General features: G+C 35.3%; 1 protein-coding gene across 3 annotated transcripts in view; it reads right to left on the reverse strand.

Annotated features, from left to right (window-relative positions):
* Positions 1 to 22,051, reverse strand: part of CBLB (Cbl proto-oncogene B) — a 244,236-nt gene that overhangs the window by 211,472 nt on the left and 10,713 nt on the right. For all 3 annotated transcript variants that reach the window (XM_043997229.1, XM_043997230.1, XM_043997228.1), the window contains exon 3: positions 16,948 to 17,198. In XM_043997229.1, coding sequence (XP_043853164.1) covers positions 16,948 to 17,198 — 251 coding nt within the window. The remainder of the gene's footprint in view (positions 1 to 16,947; positions 17,199 to 22,051) is intronic.

Consider the following 22,051-nt stretch of genomic DNA (forward strand, 5'->3'; position numbering starts at 1 on the left):
TAATTAACTTGTAGAGATGCTATCAACTGTCTGAAAAAAGGAAATGGTCAGAAGATCCTAACCCAAAATGTTAACTTGGAGTGGGGCAGGGGAGGAGGAGGTGGGGGGAAGGATAGCATTAAAAGAGTTGTGTCTCAAAAGAGATTTGGGGTTTTTTTGTTTGTTTGTTTTTGGTGAGGCAATTGGGGTTAAGTGACTTGCCCAGGGTCACACAGCTAGTAAGTGTGTAAAGTGTCTGAGGCTGGAGTTGAACTCAGGTCCTCCTGAATCCAGGGCCGGTGCTCTATCCACAGCGCCACCTAGCTGCCCCTCAAAAGACATTTGATTCTGGATGATACTAGAGGACTGAGTTCAAAAGAATTTGAAAGCTGGAAGAATTCTATAGGAGAAAGGGATGAAGAAATTGTGAAAGGAAGAGCAGTACATGGAATATGAATAAGGTGATGTTAGCTCAAAAGAGCAACTTGGTTCAGGCACTTCCGGCAGAGTAATGCCTTTGAATGGAGGTCAGGATGGTTCTGAGAAACTGAGAAAAGGCTCAAAAAGAAAAATATGTACTCTCTTTTTGTTTTTTGTTTTGTTTTGTTTTAATGTGATTTTGGTCATCAACAAGCACAAACATGTCAATGTCCAGAGAATGAATGTAAAGGAATTTTACTATTTGACAAGTACAGTCCTAAACTCTGAGCATTCAAAAGCAAAGCTAGTTTCTGCCTAACAGAGTTTTCATTCTAGTAGAGACAAAATGCATGATGAAATGGAGAGGAGTTTTCATCCAGAAATTTACACAGATGGTAAAGCCACAGGGGAATGGATAGATTCCCTCCAGGAACAATGGTAGAGTTGATTTAATCATGGTTGCAGAAGTGAAATAGGAAGAGGGGGAGAGGGCAAGAGAAAGCAGATGTGTGCAGTGACTAGGAGGCTTGGAGAAGATGGCCAGGGAGCAAGCAGGGAGTGGAGGGGGGAATGGATGGGACCTTCCTATAATGGTGGGCCAGGTTAAGGCAGTCACTAGTTAGTGACTGTGCATGGTAGGATTGTGTAAGAAACCATGACCTTCTGCTAACTATAATAGGAGAAAAAACAATTATGTAGAGCCTTGCTTTCTGAGGAATTGGGAAAAATCACTTGCCTGAGTGTACAGGGAATAAATAAGTAACAGTGAATTAGTAAGAAAAACCATAATTATCCAAAGGATTAGGTCATGGGAGGGACTGTCCAACCTGTAGGAGATCCAAATAAGGGCCTGGAAAAAAGTTGAAAACTTCTCTCCTATATATACCACTTTGCTAATAACTTTTTCGGGGGAGGGGGGAAAGGGAGCTAGACAGTTAATTGTGCATCTAATCTCTACGACTAGACTGTATGCCTTCTACAGGGAAGGATCATGTCTTATTTAACTTCTTTACCTCCCCTCCTCCCCTCTCAATGTGCCTCCACAGCCTGGTACAGTACTTTACACATAGCATGCACTTAATAAAGATTGATTTGTTATGGGTTGCTGAAACTTCCTACAGAAAATATGTATTACAAGGTTAGGTACTATTAATTTGCCTACCCCAATATTCTCTGGTATGCTTGTATAGTTTTATGTCATCTAATAGCTAACTGTTCATAAGCTACAGAGAACTAAGTGGGGCAGGATGGGGTATAGCAAAAGACGCAAAACAGAAAAGGTGATGAATACTAGGAAGAAATTTGGGGAAGCAAAATTTCTCCTACTCTGTAAGATGGTGGCAGATGAAAGTTAGTCAAATGATGGCAGAATAAAAGGTCTCCTGTCCATTAGCAAATCCAATCTAATATTGTTTCTTCGATTCAGAGAGCACAACAAAACCAAGTGGCAAAATGGAAATCACTGATGTCATCAAAGAGCCACCTTCAAAAAACACAAAACCACTCTCAGAAGCAGAAGGAAAAAAGGGAGGGAGAAAGGAAGGGAGGGAGGGGAGAGGAAAGAAGAAAGGTAGGAAGGAGATAACTGATGTCTTTTAACAGCCATGGAAGACAGCAACAGGAGAATATATATTTTGAATATACACACTTGCTTCCTTTAAAGTTTCTTTCAAACTCTTCACAGTTCATGTGGAAAAACAGACATGCCCTTTTATTTAAAGACATCAGGCACCAGATTCAAAATTTCTTCAGCACATCCCCTATTTGGTCTATTATAACCCAAACAAATGAGTCCACATCCAGAAGAAAAATGATCCTCCCACCTCCCAATGTGACAGTGAACAACTACTTGAAAGTACCAATCCTCAATCAAAACTGAAAACAAAATTTTGGTAGCAGGAACCCCATCGGTATCAGAGCCTTATGACAAAACATAAGGATTCATTATAACAACCTGACTTTTCATTTTATCCTGTATATATTTATGCAGAATAAGGTGGACTCCCAAAAGACTAGTGAAACAATAGAAAAGGCATCTGCTACACAGCAACCTGGAAAAAAAAAGGCAAGGACTACTGATGTTGATGAAATGCTCTAACTGCAATAAGAATGGTATATGCCAACAGATTTATTTTCACTAACACAAAGTTCTCTTCTAAGATATAACGAAGTTGGGGTAGCTAGGTGCTACAGTGGATAAAGCACTGGCCCTGGATTCAGGAGGACCTGAGTTCAAATACGGTCTCAGACACTTGACATTTACTAGCAGTGTGACCCTGGGTAAATCACTTAACCCTCACTACCCTGCAAAAAAAAAATATATGTGTGTGTGTGTGTGTGTGTGTGTGTGTGTGTGTGTGTGTGTGTGTGTGTATAAAACGAAGTTACTGGAGAATTATATATGTTCATAGACAACATGACTGGGGGGGGGGGGAGTTTCTTTCCATAAGTGTTAAAAAGAGAACAGGAGGATGAAAAGGCAAATTTAAGTTCAGGAGGAATAATAACAAGTCAAATTGAAAGAACTTTAAAATGTACATCCTGCCTTGGTCCAGCTGGTGGGAACTAAGAGAATAACACTGCAGGATTTCTCCGGAATTAATTCTTCAGGTGTTGAAGTAATTGCAAGAATAATCTACTAAGAAAAAGTCTCTCAACTACCTGTAAATTCACACTTCTTAGCAAACACTGCTGCCACATTAAAAACACTTAGCATAAAAAAGAAAAAAATCCACTGAATTAGCAGGTACTTTAAAAATAACTAGCATAAAAAGCAATACTGATTGTAATAGTAGTATCGGTCACCTACAGGGAGGGCACTTTAACCTTTCAAAAGCACAAATCGTGCCATGTGGTCATTAATGGCTACAACAAACTTCTAAAGAGCCTAGAATAATTTACCTACAGATGCCAAGAGTCAGCAATTTACAATCTACCACTGAACACCTGCTCATCTACAATTTTTCTCATTTGTCACAGAAGGTCAGAGAACTGAAGACAAGTCTCTGTCCAGTCTGGAAGCAGAATCCTACTTTCATAGCAGTGGTGTACAGCTCTAAGACTGTAAGATCCTAGCCAACGGTGAAGAAGAAAGAGCCTATCCAGAAGATAGTTACTACAGTGATAGCTTCAGCTAAGATCTAAGGGTAAACCAAGATTGTCAAACCATGTAGGACTCTTCTAGGGAATAAGTATACTAACTGGATGCCTTGTGCTGTTAGCAAAGTATCACTCGTACAAATAATATATAAGCTAAGAGTTCAGATCAGAAAGAGACCACTGTGGATTGGGGTGTTTAGAGTAGACTATATAGAAGAGTTAAGACCTTGGCTAAACAATTTACAAAAACAAACTAGTAAGGTTCCAACAGTAGTGTGGAAGGAGAACCTTTCATGTGTAATCTCTTGGCTGATTCTAGTTTAACCTTTAATACTTGACACTTCAGGTATTAGCCATACTCAACCAAATTAAGCACCAGCACTAAAATGCTGGTGTTGGGGGCAGCTAAGTGGCACAGTGGATAAAGCACTATCCCTGGATTCAGGACCTGAGTTCAAATCCAACCTCAGACACTTGACACTTACTAGCTGTGTGACCTTGGGCAAGTCACTTAACCTTCATTGCCCAGCCAAAAAAAAACCAAAAAACCTGCTGGTGTTAAGTCATGGTACTCACACCCTAACTCTGTGCTTATCATATTATATCAGGTCTTTATAATTAGGTAAAAGTAACTACCAAATGATCTACATTTTAAGACAGGTTCAGTTATAGTAGTGTATTGACCAAAAGAAAATCCTAGGGGGCAGCTAGATGGCACAGATAGAGCACCAGCCCTGGAGTCAGGAAGACCTGAGTTCAAATCTGGCCTCAGACACTTAACACTTACTAGCTGTGAGAACCCTGGGCAAGTCACTTAACCCCAATTGCCTCACTAAAAAAAAAAAGAAAAAGAAAAAGAAAATCCTAGACACAGAAAATATCAAAAGAATAATATGAAGAAAATATAAAAGGATGCAAAATTAATTCTCTTACCCAGTACTGATTTTTCATTTTAAAACTTTTTTTTTTCATTCCTAGAGTCTACCACCACTACAGACAACAAAGACATTAATAATCAAATCTGTCAGGATATAAAATTTCTCTATATGACTATTAATGATTCACAAATAAATGTTCTCATTAATTACACACAAAAGACTTATTACTATGGTATTTTTAAAATGTCATAAATGTGTATATAAATATTCTAATGAATGATTAACTGATAAGTTGCTTATAAAACTACCTCGAATTTCAGTGAGTTGCCTAATAGATATCTTTAAAAATATACTGTTAACTTCCCCAATTCAAACAATCTCCTTTCAGATTTCTAAGATCTGTAAGTGATTAGAAGCCACTCTTCACAGAACATTAATTACAAGGAATAATAGAAAAGAGGAAACATATGAACAGGATGTTGCTTACCTCTCTCTTGTCCTTCAACTCTAAGGATTTGCTTAAACCACAAACTACAGAAGCAAAAGGCTTATTAACTTGAATTATGAATCAAAGAATTTCAAGTCTGCCTTCCTCTAAAGGTAAATAGTCCATTATATACCAGCTCATCAATAGCAAAAGTCCTCTATTTTCACTAATATGTGAGTTACAAATAATAAAATGTTGTTTCTTCATGTTTCCCTACTGGGGATTTGTATATTCTTTTAATACTACTGCCATAATTAGGGAACTGTAGAGTTCTGGAAAGAAAAGTTGAATTTAGGAAGCACATATTATATAACCCTAACTTCTATTTATTATAATAATTGACATTTTTTAATATAAGACTTTCAGATTTGTCACACAGGTAGTAGCAAGTATTTGAATCAATATTCAATCTCAGGTCTTCCTGAATTCAAGCATGACATTCTATCCACTGCTACATTTAGCTACCTATTTGAAAGAAGATGACATTATACAAGCGAGATATATTAAAAAAAACCATATTGATATCTCATTTCCTTAAATGAAATTAAGGTGATTTATATTTCTTAATATAGCTTCTGTGCTAACAATAATGTTATCTTTCAAATACAAAAATCATGCACCTTATCTAGTATTAACAATATTTCTTTGTTGAATTGCTTTTAAGTCTGAATTTACAAGACTGCTAATCCCAAATTAGGAAATGTCCTATACCCTGAAATATTCTTTTATTTCAGATGACCCTGGATCTAAAGTTCAGGGTAACCTTTCTGTTCAACCTTAAACATCAATTTCATTGTGCCAAATCTGCAGAGCATGATGTAGAAAATACATAAACTGGAGCACAGCCCAGATTTACAGGATAATACTTAACACTCAACACCAGCCTGAGCTTTATTAGACTACTATTTCCATTCAGGGAAAGAAAGAGACATGTAGAACATTTAGAAAAGCTTCAAAGCAACAATTCAGATTGGGATCTTGAGAAGACATGGAAGTTACGTTTTCTACCAAAGTTCGCTCTTGGCCATTTAATGTTTTCTGCAGTTTTCTGGGATTCCTAGAGGAAGGGGATCATTTCTAATAGTAACTCTGCTCAGAGGATTTACTGTCAGGACTCCCTATCCCCCCAAAAAGACCATGCTGTCAGCAGGACTCTCCAAGCCAATCCCATGATCTGAAAATTCAAAGGACTAACTGAAAACTAGACTAGCTCCTCTTCCTTAAAGAGCTGAGAAGTACTTATCCAAAGAGACTGATCCCCAGCCAAAACTTAAAAAAAGAATAGCAAATAGGCCCCTTACACCAAATCCTCAGACCTATGTTTAAACTTTTACTATGAACATATTTACAACTGATTATTTTATAAAGGAAGACATATCTTATTCAAATAATATATACAGATCCTGTTGACTATTTTTGAAAAGCACTAGTTTTAAATGTCTCCTAAATATAAAATTATTTGAAATCTACACAAACAAAATTTAAAAGAATCAGAAACAACTGTAAAACTACCTTTAAAATTTTTTTTCTAATATATTTTAAAAAGGCCATCCACTTGGATTTTCCCTTTTTTCTTAAAATAAAACTATCATAGTATATATATCTTTTAGGTTTCCAAATGGTCAAGAAGGACAGGAAGAGAAAAAAAATTACTTAAAACACATTTAGTTTTTTAAAAATGTGGTAAAGACACATTCTCACAGTAAAGAAAATTTGACAAACCACCTTTATGCCTTCCGTTGCTTTTCAAATAAATCATTCTTTCATGTAAAATTGCAGGAGGGGTGGGGGGAAGGGTAATTTCTTAAATAGATCAAAGTACTGTTGTGATCTACAAAAGTCTTTAATGAAAGAAAAAAACACATTTCAGAGACAAATGTGAAATTGCCTTTGTATTTTCTTTCCTATCTCGGTAAATTATCCAATTCACCTTTCCACATAACTTTTGACAAAAAAATAACACTCTGTTTACCTGTGGACAAATCCAAGTTACCAGGGGGAAAAAATGGAGAACTATTTTTGTACTGCTGAATTAGATATGGCTAATCATGATTTTTTTTAACATAATAGTCTCCCTGTACATTTATAACTGTCAGCAATCTTGTGACCATTTATTGACAGCAACAACTGATAGCCAACAGTAATAGCTTTAATGAAGATGGGGAAAAAACCCCACCTCCACTGAACATGCACAAAATGTGCTAATAGTTTAAAGTGAAGACAAAAGAAAAAATTTAAATGGTCTGACATAGCTGATTATATTATTATTTGGATGCCAATTATTGCAAACTGAGACATATCAACTAGAATTATGAAATCATTTGGCATAAGAGCTTAGTTTCTGATACTTAGGATAGATTTTTTTAAAGCTTTATTAAAGTACTGACATGGAATCATGTAACTGATCCACTAACATCCACTTGAGCAACTCAACTTGGAAACCACTTCAGATTTTATATCTGAAAAATGGAATTATAATACTATTATCTACTTAGTATACACACACACACACACATATATATATATAATGTATATATATTCTTTTTATTATAAACATCCATCTTTTAAAGTATTTTGTGTAATTGACAACAAACATTCTATGGTAAACAGGTACATGAGTCACCTAGAATATTAATATAAGAAAAAGAATATATTTAAAGAAAATAGAAGATCAATCCAAGTAGCATCAGGCAATACTTTTAGAAGCAAATGGAAGGAGGGTGAGGGGAAAAGGAGAAATAATTTTTTTTAAATTCCCTATAAAGAGAATGTAAATCTGAAGCGTGAATGACCAAAGAATGATACACTAGTCTTAGAACTTCTTTCTCTTCTATCTCTTACTTAAAAAAAAAAAAAATACTACAGGGGGGCAGCTAGGTGGTGCAGTGGATAAAGCACCGGCCCTGGATTCAAGAGTACCTGAGTTCAAATCCAGCCTCAGACACTTGACATTTACTAGCTGTGTGACCCTGGGCAAGTCACTTAACCCCAACTGCCCCACCAAGGGGAAAATAAAAAGCTGAAGAATTTTATCATATGCACATGGAAAAGTAAAAAACCAAACCCCTCTTCATATATATATGTATATATATATACATATATACATATATATATACACACACACATCATATGTATGATTTTAGAATATTTTTTCACATATAAAAATTCATATTAATGCATATAAATATATGGAGATAGATAGAGATAGAGATAGAGATAGAGATAGAGATAGAGATAGAGATAGAGATAGAGATAGAGATAGAGATAGAGATAGAGATAGAGATAGAGATAGAGATAGAGAGATAGAGATAGAGATAGAGATAGAGATAGAGATAGAGATATATAAATTAGTTTTTACTCTTAATGTAGGGAATAAAATAAGCATTTCACCCCCAACCAAGATTTCTGAGTTCCTGGCAACCTGCAACAGTCATGACATTTGCATTATCAATTCTTCAAAAACAAACTTTAACTCATTAGCTCACTATTCAAATTACACCTAAAATAAAATTTTATGATGTTTGTATGCAAGTGTCCAATTACATGATATGACCGAACTTACTGATAATACCATTAAAACATTTCAGTTTGAAAATGAGATAAAAAAATTTTATCTAATTATGATATCATTATAAACAAAGCTTTTAACTTATTCTATAAAATTTCAGAAACCATATCAGAAAAACTATACCATTTTTTTTAATAACACCCTGGCAACCAGCATTAGAAAGGCACAGTTTCACTTTAAGATTTAAGGACTGTTTTAAGAACTATGCTACTGATAATACTTTAATGCTGATCCTACAATCTGGAAATGAAATAAACTTTTGTCAACATTTTTTAGCACATTTTCTGCAAATCTTATTTTTGCCACCAACCTGGCAAATATCCCACCACTATTAATTTTGCAAAATTATAATCAAATTTTGTAAACAAATTTAATGACTATGATGCAAATTAAAATTAAATGTTTTAATTAATTCTCCTGAGTTCAGTGCTCAAAATAAGAAAACATCATCATGCTTCAAGAATAATTAGGGTTTATTTAAACTTTCTACATTAAAATACAGTGACCATATTCATATCATTCATCATTTCATTTTTGACCTGAATATGCCATTTAATTTATATAGAGAAGCAAGTTAAGATTAAGATACCACATAAGCACATTAGAAAAAGGTGTTCACGCCCACTTATCTTTAAAAATATTACTAATGAACTTTGTAGTTTATCATAATCAGTTGACAAAGTGACTACCCTCTTCCAAATCAACTTTTACAAAAAGAAAGAAATACTTGCCCAGCTGATAAAATCTTAAGATTTAGTGATTTAGGAATCTCAAAGAATCTTGGTTTAAGAGCATAGGATTTTAGAGCTGGAAGGGCCCTTATACATGATATAGTTCAACCTCTTAATTTTATAGATGACCAAATTTGGGGCCCACAAAAGCAAAATGAGTTGCCCAAGGTTATACAAGTAGTAATTGGAAGAGAAGAAACTTGAACACAAGTCTCCTAATTCCAAATCCAGTGCTTTTTTCCCATTATATTGGCTGTAATGTCGCCTTAGGAATTCTATGTACCTGTGTTTCCACATAATGATATTTCCAGGTTTTGGATGTTTTAACACATTTTGGTGCTAATTTAATGTATTCAAGCAATACGACATTTATAATGAAAGACAGATTATGTGATTAACCTTTTCTTTGAAATAAGCCTTACTGTAATAATATCAAAATCCATCAACAAATATTTATTGTGCAAATTATCCAACCTTAACAATCGGTATAATATAAGTTGCTATATCCTGGGAGTCTTATGTTACTGAAATCACAGGTTTTCACATAGTATTCATTTCTATATAAAATTTTGGTATAACATGAAAATCACTTGATGATCTGAAGATTAAAGTGTGGCTATAAACCACATGTCTAATACTAGCCATCTTACACTAGGACTATATAGATTATTTTAGATATTAACAATCAAATTTAAAGAATCTCAGAGTATATTTTAAATGTAAGAAAGGACTAATCTTTTTTGCATACATCTAATTTTTCTATTCTATTTTTCAGGAAATAATTAGTCACTGTGACTTTTTCAAGAATAATTTTTTTTCTGCTTTTGAATAACATGACAATATAGTTTTATTACACAACAAATTAGAGCTTTGCTAATCTTTTTGACTTTCTGGGAACTCATATTCTTTGTAAAATCACTGAAAAATAAAACCATTCTTTGTCTAGTTTTTTGAAACAAGTATTCCTTAAGCCATAAGATTATCACTGCAGTATGTCTTTTTTATAAATAGAATTTAATTAACTTTTATAAAAAACTGCCAAAGGAGCTTTCTTGAACTAAACAACCAATCTAGTACTTCAAAAACAAAATTCATCAACATCCTTTGTGGTAGTGGTTTTTAATATGAAACTGAGTGTTTTTCTTGCATGCTTCTGGACTTTAGGACTTTAATTATTTAATCTAAATGTCACTAGATGTTTACAGGATGAAAAACATCAACTTTAATAAGTTGCCATAAATCAGAAAGTATTCATCCATAAAGCCAGTTCCACTTTCTTCCTATGAATGTGCTAGTTACTTTCTCATTTGACATCCACTATTACCAGGAAAGATTTTTATACAATAATAAGCAACAGGAATGGGGACTACAACTGTGGTTTCCTTTGAACTTCCAGGTAAGGAGACCCTCTATGCCAATGCAGGTCAGCATGGTCTCTGCAACTTACACTTTTTAAGAGGTTCAGTTACTTGTCTATGGTCTCAGAGGCAGCATATGTCTGAAGGGGGACTTGAACCCAGGTCCTTCTTGGATGGCTGTCAATTCTTTATCCATACCAGTGGAATCAAATTCAAATAGAAATGAATCCCTGATACTAACCCAGAATACTACAAATTAATATTATCTATGTTGTATTGTATTTTAATTTGTTATGCTAAACATTTTCAAATTTTCATTTTAATCTGGTTTTAAGTCCACTCGTGACAGAAGTCAAACCCTTCTCTGTATTATACCACCCAATGTTCATTCTTTGTAAGATATAAATTTTCATATATAAATTGTATTATAAATATCACTTAGATATATAACATACATACACACATACAACACCTACAAACAAATGTCCTTATCTGTACATTTTTTTAAAGTTCTCATAATTTATTAACTGATTTAGGCAAATCACAAAGGTAGATTAACCAAATGAAATAATAGAGCAATATGAAGGAAGTAACAATGTGAACTACATAGATTTCTCTAATATTTATGTTGAAGGATAAATGTAACTATAGAAGAATAATAAAGGCTTTTTAAGTTAACCACTTAACCCCTCGATTTCTATATTTTAAATTTAGAATTTTCAATTAACTATACCACTTTGATTATTCTTATTTTCTTTGCTCTTACTTTGAAAACTATTCCAGAACAAAAAGTCTGAACAGAGTTTTCAACTAAAATCAAACACATACATGATACAGCGTTTATAGTTCCAAGCAAAATATTGCATATACAGGTAGATGAATGCTATTTCCATATAGCTACTTAGCATTCAAATTTTCTACATGTTCTCACCTGCCCTTTCTAACAGATACTCTTTGTTTAAATATGAAAATTTCATTAATTTCTGTGGTCTCTACTTTTACAAGTTTGTTAAAGGAAAGAAACATTTCACTGAAAAAGCTTCAACAAAGTTATAATTTAGGTTCATATTGCTCCATTTTTTACAAATTATTAAAAAAACTTAAATGAATGCATTTGATTTATTCATTTTAGCACAAAAAACTTCAAGAATCCTATATTTTCTAAATTATAAAACTTCAATTCTTCACCTATTCCTGAACACATCTACAAACCATGTGTCCTTTCCTACTCACTTTCCCAAAACTTCAAAGGATGTTTTGAGATTAATACTTGGAAATACCTCTATCTGGTTTACACCATAACAACTCAGTCAAAAAAAGCAGAAGCCCTGGGAAGCTAGGGGGAAGCTAGGTGGCGCAGTGGATAAAGCACAGGCCCTGGATTCAGGAGGATCTGAGTTCAAATCCAACCTCAGATACTTGACACGTACTAGCTGTGTGACCCTGGGCAAGTCACTTAACCCTCACTGCCCTGTCCCCCCCCCCCAAAAAAAAAAGAAGAAGCCCAGAGTAATCTGTGAAATTAAAATAGTACTTGAAAAATGCAGAAATGGTTTTTAATACCTTAACAAAAGAAACACTTGTGCTATTTTGGTACCCGAAAAAGGAAAAAAAAAACCTAGCCAGATTATTTTGGCCTCTAAGTTCACTGCTTTCTCCTCCCTCCCCAAGCCCCCTTAAATCATTGAACACAAAATAAAAGACAAAGCCCTGGCCTCAGAGTAAAGAAGACATGGGTACCTTGCCTAGATACATGATGGCTGTGTGACTGTGGGCAAGTCACTTCATCTCTCAACATTGCCCTTGGAGCTCTGTAAGACTATAAATAGCAGAGCAGCTGATAAAGCCCTTTGGGAATCGGAGTTCTCTATGTCAATGAAATCACACAGCTAAGAACCAAAAAACAAACAAACAAAAAACATTCTCTAGTCTTCCTTAAGTTATAATCAAACAAAAAGTGACCAACAATAAACAGAAAGCAGGAAGGAAAAACTCTTGACATTTCAACATGGGAATTTTTTTTTTTTTAACCAATCACTAATAGTCTATAGAACAACTGTTTTATTTTGACTGAGAGGTAGCCTAGATAGCAATTTCACAAAGAACAAATTGCAGATAAAAGTCAAGTGAGCTGCCCAAGGTCAGAGAGCCTTGGCTGTCAGAATTGGAACCAAACCATAGGAGTTCTTGGCTCCAAGTCATGTTGCTCAATCTACATCTCTCTCCTCTCCTATTTCCTTCCCAATACAAAGCTGATCACACTAATATAACCAAGGCCATTATGATCGATTGACAGATAAAGAGATCTACACAGTAACAGTTTCAAAGTACTCTTGGAATGCCACCACACAAATATCAATATAAGCTGCTATATACAGCAGATAAACTTGTTTGTGTTTCTTCAGAAATTATATATGGGTTATAAAACTTAGATTTGTTTGGCCAACAGTTCAGTAATAAAGACAGTTTAAATGGCATTTTTGAGAGAATTTAAAACCTCTGGGTCTTGAATATAATCAAGCACCTAAAGATGTTTGTTGAATTTAACAGTATCTAGTACAGCTATCCCCACCCCCACTTTTTTGGGGGTTTGTTTTTGTATCTCTAGTGCATAGCAATTTCTGTCTTATAGCAGACCCTTAAATGCTTGTTGAAAGAGTTTCTCACCTTCTCCCACACACACATACCCTTTACACATATTTGTTGTACACATTATTTCATGATCTCTGTCTAGGTGATCATTTGGTTCCTCAAATACAGTATAAGAAGCTAGTACCCTATATATTTCTAATATGATACCACCTATATAACTGAGTGCTGATATCCCTTATGGGATATCAGCTCTTCCAAAGCATAGGCATATTCAAAATCAAATTCTGTGAATCGTATTTGTTTTCCTTTCCAGTGGCTGGCCTTTTTCAGTGAATGGGAGAGGTTATCCATGGGGGTTTTTGATCAGTTTTGCAGTGATTCATGGCTTGAAAAATTTACAAAAAACTACTATTCTGCAGGGACAACCTGAAAGTAGGCTAAAATGCAGGCTCATGCCATTTTCTCTGGGTACATCTGGGTCATGCTGAATGAAAAATTAAGGAGGTCAACTTACTATGTTACCAATCACAAACCGTAATGACTGTATTAGTCACTGCTAGGATTTACCAGTTATCACTATCTTCAATAGTTAGTGGTAAATAGTGGAAAAATGATAAGGAAAAGAAAATCCACTATAGAAGAGAGAGGGTCTGAATCTTGCTTATGCCCACTCAATCATGTCCTTAAGCTATGTGTACTTCCCTTTTTTAGGCTAAAAATCCAGATACACCCTTCCTTTCCTACAAAAACCACACATACACATACACAAACTGTGTGTATGCCAGAAATCACTTAATACTCTACCAGGAAATGCCAGCTCAGAACAGTTTATGAGTGCAAAGTGACTACTAGCTGGAGCAATACCAACTCAATGTGAGGTTCAATTGTGTCTGATGAAAACTTAAGAGGAATGTTAGAGTGAGGAAACGGCTGACTGTGAATTCAAGCTGAGGCACAGAGCTTTCTCATGACATGTGACTAAAAAAATAATTACTCTAGCCCACTAACAAATAAAATATCTGAGCAAAAGACCTGCATTATACTACTCACATCTCATCTGTTAGCAGAAACAAAAATAAACTGCATTTTCTTTCAGAAAAAAATATATTTTATAAATCATATTTATTTATTTCTCTCATTTGGATACTAGAAAAAATGCAGTCAGTATAAACTAGCCGTGAAATTTTTAATTATAAGAAAAATTTCTAACAAATTCTCTCTCTCTCTCTCTCTCTCTCTCTCTCTCTCTCTCTCTCTCTCTCTCACACACACACACACACACACACACGTGGAAGAGAGAGAAAAGGAGCCCAATAGAAAACTGGAGAGAAAGTTGGCCTCAGAGTCAGGAAGTACTGGGTTCAAGTCTTCTCTCTAACGCATTCTATTTATGAGACATAAGACCAATCCCTTAACCTCTCAGTGGCCTAAGCCTTTCTCTAAGGCTATAAGTTGAAGAAATGGTGCCAACCTATATTGGCAGAAGGAGCTTCTTCATTTAGAAGTGCCCGATCCCAATATAATCACAGGTTCATTTAATATATGTGTGCATATATACAAACATATCTTTTTAACATCATAAAGGTCTCCAGGTCAATTTCCTTCAATATTCTAAATTATTTAAATAACCTACTTGGAAACCTTCTTGCATAGTATACTAACAAAAAAAAACCCACTATATTCAGAACATTTTACTTTCTGAAATTGATTAAATTATATTTAGTATAGTCTTAGTAAAGTATATATATTTTTTAATTTTTGGGGGGGAGTGAGGCAATTGGGGTTAAGTGACTTGCCCAGGGTCACATAGCTAGTAAGTGTTAAGTATGAGGCCGGATTTGAACTCAGGTACTCCTGAATCCAGGGCCAGTCCTCTATCCACTGTGCTACCTAGCTGCCCCCTTAGTAAAGTATATGTAATTGTATTCTCTCCAATAGCCACTTCATGTATTATGTGCATGATAATTTTATCAACAAGAACACTATTCTCTAGCCAGGACACAGAGCAAGGAGTTTATATAAAAGTATTCCACATGGCATAAAACTACACCCAACAGCCTCCAATAAATTTCATAAAAGTATACCTCTGGTTACAAACAGGCCCAGAAGAATGACTAGAGATTAATCCATCTCCACTTCTAGGAAACAATTCAAAATAAATCACTCCATTGATAGTGGATCCGTAGGATTACATAAAGAGAAAATTCCAATTATTTGCTACTCACAAGGGTAAAACAAGCACAAACTACTTTCTACCTAGATGTGACCCTCAATAAAACCCTACCAGTGATCTATACCCTATACATAGCCATAGGTCTTCACTCTATCAAGAATTGCTAATTATAAATGCATCTAAGCCATTGGTCAAAACTGTAGAAGTGTGTCACAAGTCTCCCCCACAATAATCAGCTGACAATATAACAACTTAATTCTAATTTACATTGTATTATTTCAACAGGGAACAAGCTCCTCATATCCCCTTTTTGATAAGAAATCGGAAGCATCTAAACTTTGAATCTCTGCCAGGGTTTGTCTAGGTGCAATGCAATGCACACTGCAGGGGGTTAACACTTTTAAAACTGAATTGGTGTAAAAAAAAAAGGGAAAAAAATTATCTGTTTAAGTTTTGTAGGTATTTACTCAAGATTCTCAAGAAGGGGGAAGCTAGGTGGCACAGTAGATAGAGCACCAGCCCTGGATTCAGGAGGATCTGAGTTCAAATCAGGCCTCAGACACTTAACACTTACTAGCTGTATGACCCTGGGCAAGTCACTTAACCCCAACTGCCCCGCCAAAAAAAAAAGATTCTCAGGAAGGCACTATTTCTTCCATGACAAAATAAAAATATACACAAGCATCTAGTTAAATCTACATAGTCATCAATGATGTCCCTAGACCTTGCTGTGAAAATAACCTTGAACAAATGACTTTAAAGTCACAATCCAAAAGACCAATTTGTTGCATCAGAATTGGATTTAGAGCTAAAACTTCTGAAGACAATAGCACTTATTTAACATCTAAGTTAATGATACAAATAATGATAGTAACAGTAACAACTATTAACATATATATATATATATATATATATATAAAGTTTTAAAGTTTGCAAGGCACTCTGCAGGTTGTCCCAAAATTCATCATGCAGTTTTAAGCTACTAAAGCTTACAATACAATAAAACTTTATTTAAAAATCTAAGTCTTTCTTCACTCACAGGCCATACAAAAATAAGTGGTGAGCCATAGTTTGCCAGCTCCTGCTCTAAGGAAAGAATGCTAGATATTGGTTCAAGATATAGTTAATATGCCTGTGATATGTTGCCTCTCTCATGGTCTTACTCTCCTTCTGTAGTAAAGACCCACTTAAAACTGACTTCCAACAAAGAGAAGTTTAGCAACCTAAAAGACCTAAGTGTTTTAATGATGAAAGGTATTAGGATGATTTAGGGTTAGTGACAATGTATCATTTAAGTAGCCCATTGGTATAGAAGATTCAGTGATGTTCCTGAACAAGATTCAAGTTCAAATCCTGTCTCAGACATATCTTAGATATGTGATCTTGGGCAAGTCAACCCTCTCACAGTCACAATTTCCTCACCTGTAACATGAGGAAAATAGAACCTACCTCACAGAGTTGTAAGGATGAAATGAGATAATATTTATACAGCTTTGCAAACCTTAAAAACATTATATAAATGTAAACTATTACTGTTTACAAGTGATAAAAGTTTTCTTCATGCCAGTGCACTTTGACATTTCTATTAAATATGAAAACATGAGAAATAAAACAAGCAACAATAAGCAAGGCTATAAAATTTGCATCATAAAAGATTCTTACCTGTCTTGTGATTGTTCCTCATACATCCTCTCTTTGCCCTCTTTAAAGAGTCTAATTGCCCGTTTTGATTTTTTCATCAAGCTATCAATGTAGATTTTAAAATACTCATTTTCACTGAGCTGTGCAAGTTTCTGGTTGTCATCATATTTGCTTAGTATGAGTCGCAAATGTTGATATGTGTCAGGTAAGATATCAAGTATGTATGGTGGGCTGTTCTTCAATTGGAGTTTGGGATTTTGGCACAGTCTGACCTAGAGGCGAGAAAACAAATAAATCATTTTTGGGGGGAGGGAGGCATAAAAAAATTTATAAGAAGTTCATATAACTGCTTAATAAAAGTCTATATTTTCTATAATATAATCAATCCACAAGGAACCTGTATAAATTACCTTAAGACAGATTTGAGTAAAATTTTATTCATTTCTACAGATGTAAATTTATTCAATAGTACCAGAGAAAACCTTTATCTGTAACCTTTTCCCCTAATTTTCTTAATCTCTCTTCAATAGCTTCCTACTTTTGCACCAGATAAGCCCAAGTAAACATCAGCATATGATGCAAATCCTTTTTTAAAAGTAAAATCACACTAAGAAAGAGATAAATACATTGCATCATAGGGCAACCAAAGACTTACTATTAACACTTCATTACACTATATTTTGTTCAGCACTGAAGTTATTTAATACGTTTTAATTAATGTTTTAGTTGATTAATCCTGTACCCCAAGGCAATTTAAATAAAAGGCTGCAAATTTAATAACCGAATTAATAAATAATAAATGCAGGTCAAGTTCAAACTAGTCTTCCCTACCGTCTTCTGATATTTTCTACCTTGGCCATCAGCAGCAGTCCCAACCATGTACACATAATCATATGGAATGTCAGAAAAAGTATGTCCAACTCTGATAGAGTGAAGAGAATCTTGGACTTGGAATCAAGAAGACCTGCTTTCAAATCCTCTTGCTGACCTTTTCTATGTAACCATAAGCAAACCACTTAACCTCTACAAATTTCAAAGCAATTTTATAAAAGAGTGAAGTTATAGTAGGGTTGCATTAGGGGAGAAAGGATCCACACTCAAGAGTGTTCTCTTTCTCTCTCCCTCTCTCTCTCTCTCTCAAAGTGATAAATCTCAGATCCTAGACATTTTAATATATGTCCAGCTCTTCACTGAAAGTCACTGCCTAACTCGAACCTCTCTGTAACAAATTTCCTAGATAAATGATAACCTTTTAATATGAAAGCTGTAGAAAAGCAACAAGAATTCAAAAGCATGATACTGTTACAAAATGGAGAATGAATGAATGAATTAATTAATTAATTAATACACACACACACACACACACACACACACACAACACCCCATGAGGCAAAATGTTAAACTCTTCCATAACAGTAGCTTCAAGAACTCCACCAACTTACACACTGAATTAAAGAAATAGTATTTTCAATTCTTATGTGATACGTTGGTTTTTCTTTTGAAAGAAACCACATCAATTTTTGTCCCTAAATTCATTAGACTTCTTTAAAAGGAACATATGTACCTAACTAAATAATAAACTTATTTCTTTCATCTATATTGCAGAATCCTGGCTCCCCATGAAAACTATTTCATCAAAAATAATCTAGCTGTCTTTGCCTTGATTTCCTTGAACAGAGCTGCACTACTTAAAATTCATATGCAAGTGGCATCAGCGCTAGCTTAATAAATAACAATTATATCAACAACAATTAACATTTATATGGCACTTTAAGCTTTGCATAGCACTTTCCAGCTCTTCAAATCTTTCATTTTATCCTCACAACAACGCTGGGAGATAGAACAACATCCATCCCCATTTTACACATGAGGAAACTTGGATAGACACAAGTGAAGTAAAATGAGGATCACAAAGCTAATAAGTGTCTGAAAAGAGACTGATCTCAGGCCTTTCTGACTCCATGTCTCGTGCTTTATCCACGGTGCCACCTGACTAAGAAAAGACTTTTAACCTCCTAAGGAAATCAAATATAGTACTGATTTTGTCCCCATGTTAAAAGGTAAACCAAATGCTGAAAAAAAAATTACTTAAAAAACTTGTCACTTGGTCCTTTTAATTTTCTTCAATACGACATAGGATGGAACAGCAGGCTAGAGAGCAGATCTCAGAGTCAAGAACACCAGACTTAAGTCACGCTTCTGTTATATACTGGTTCTTGCGACTCTGATCAAGTCACTTATGTTTTCAGTCTCCTGGGTAATTTTCTTAGTTGTAGAGAAGGGGCAGATATGTATTTGGGAGCTCTCTAAGATGATTAAATCACTTTTCAGGACCAAAAAAAGAGAGAGAGATAGAGAGCGTGCGAGAGCGAGCGAGCGCTCATATGACTCCTAAAACTGACATCAAGATACCAAATGCTACTTGGGCTCTAGAAAACAACCATTGACATTTTGGAGACATTAAAAGCTCATTTCACTTTTCACTTGAGCATGCATCACAGGACATACATACACCTGGACTTGAACTAGGTTTTTTTAAAAAATCAAGTTAACTACGAGAAAGAGAAGACTTTCAAAAGACTAATGAATTTCATACAACAGAAAAGGAGGCACCATCACATTTGTAATCAAGATTTAAAAATCATCCACACAACTTGCCTACTCCAGCCACAAATGGATTTCAGTATGCATATACCTGAGAGAAAACAGGATTAAAAGTGACACATATTGCCCTGTAATATGGGAAATATGATTTTTTAAAAATCTAAGTTTCAAATTCATTCTCTCCATTCATACATGAAATTTCTACTAGTTTACAAAATGTCCCACCTTTGTTATGTAGTGACTATGTGATCTTGTACAAGTCATTAACTTCTGTGTCCCATGCAGTTCTCTCAGACTTTAAGTTATGTAACAGCTGCTGACCAGCACTGGTAGAGGAAGTTTACTTACCAGGAGTTGCCTACACTAATTATAACATAGAGGCAAATAAGTAACCATCAGAAGCAGTACTAAGGAGTGGACGCAGGAAGGCCTGGCTCCAAACCCACTTCAAACACTTCTTAGGTGAAATCAAATTCATTTCAAAGTGCCTCAGTCAACTCCACAGATCTTACCTATTAAGGATAGACTTTTGATCTGACATTAGAGGAAAGATACTAACCAGTTATCCTCTGCAATTTTTGTTGTTTTTCATATATATGTGCATTCACAAATCTAGATTTTCAGAGCTATCAATAGGAATTCTGGTACCTGGGGAAAATTCAGTTGGGGTAAAGAGGTGGGACCAGCCTAAGGTATGACCACTCCTAAGTGTGGTTAAGGTAGACTTTCAACACTTCCTGTTAGTTGAGGAACTGGGAGGCCAAGGTCCTACTCAGAGGAGTTAAGGCAGAGAAGATGTCTGCTTACCCAATCACTACACTCACTGAGAAACAGCAGAAAGAGCAGCCTAGAAGTAAATACATGACAAGAAAGATCTGTACAACATGGAATGAACTTTAAAGAAGTCTATAAACAATTGTGGGGACAGCTAGGTGGCGCAGTGGTTAAAGCACCAGCCCTGGAGTCAGGAGTACCTGGGTTCAAATCCGGCCTCAGACACTTGACACTTACTAGCTGTGTGACCCTGGGCAAGTCACTTAACCCCAATTGCCTCACTAAAAAAGCAAACAAACAAACAAACAAAAAAACCAATTGTGAGGAACAATGAGTATATCAACATCTCTTCCTCACTCTTTGTGTCAAGGTGAGAAAAGCTGAAAGTCTGGCATTGAGAAGGTGCCAAGATACAAGGGGTCTTCAGGAGAAAGCTAGGTTTCATAGAGTACCAGATGATGAAAATCTGAGAAGAAGAGGTCTGGGATGGGGAGGAATATCTTAACAATAGAGGAGGATTCAGAAGGCATACGAGAAAGGGAAGAGAGCAGAGATTAGGGCCTTGGCAGGGCCTGAGCTGACCTCTATTACTGACCCCATTGCATGGGACAATTCCTAAAACTGGGTGATCTTTCAGGGGCAGTTCACTCCAGTGGGAAGGTAGGCACAGGAGAGGGAGGCTTAGGAAAGAAACTGATCATCAGCCCTCCCCTCATGACCCCAATGCTGAAGTCTCATGGAAAAGCTCAACCGACCTGGGCTAGTTCTAGCTCTGTATATTTTTCACTTTAATGGCTTCTCATTCATTTCCTAAGAGATTCCACAGAATTGTATAAGAGCAGTAAGTAGCCTTAAAACCAGCTAGTCCAATCCTCTCACTTTACAAATGTGAAAACAGAAACCCACAGGAGCAAGATGACTTGTCCAGTCATACCACTAGCTCAGTAGTAGGGCTCAGACTCAAGTTCAAGTCAATGTACTTTCCACTACATTAATCAGAAAAAATATAACTAATTATAGACTCAAAATACAAATTTATCTTGTGAAGTACCAAGAACAAAACTTGAGAGATACAAGGCCTAATTTCCAGTCACATGTACTAATATATAATGGGGACCTTCTGCAATATATGAAGAGTTCAAGGCAATTAGTTTTTCAATAAGGCTTACGATTTATGACAGACTCTATTCACACAGAAACAGCAAGAATAGCCTTATAACAGAAAAATGACTTTCTAACAGACCAAGACAAAAGAGATAAGTCAAAAGAAAGAGATGATTTTATAAAAATGGCACATTACAAAATATCCAATTCACAAAGTTACATGCAATGTATACCTCCCTCTAATTATTTTACATCTCCTTTGTTCGATCTAAATTCCATATGGAAACAGGTTAATAGGAAAATAAAGGTCTTTTCCACAGTCAATAATAACTGCTGAAAGAATAACTTTTTAATACACCACCTATGGATGAATACTGTCCTTCGCTGGTGGTCTAAGTGATCAAACATTTAACTAGTAATTCGACTAGCATTTAAAAAGTAATTACATTCATAACCCCATAAAATTTAAAGCTGAAATGAGCCTTAGAAATCATCTACTCCATATTCCTCATTTTACATGTAAGGAACCAAAAGGCCAGAGAGATGAAGACTTGCCCAAGGTCACACATCACTAATAGTATAGCCCAGGCCTCCTGATTCCCCAAACTCTCCATTCAACTAGGATGAATCCTACTGTGGTCAC

The sequence above is a fragment of the Dromiciops gliroides genome, chromosome 3, assembly GCF_019393635.1.
Source record: "Dromiciops gliroides isolate mDroGli1 chromosome 3, mDroGli1.pri, whole genome shotgun sequence".
Taxonomy (NCBI): Eukaryota; Metazoa; Chordata; class Mammalia; order Microbiotheria; family Microbiotheriidae; genus Dromiciops; species Dromiciops gliroides.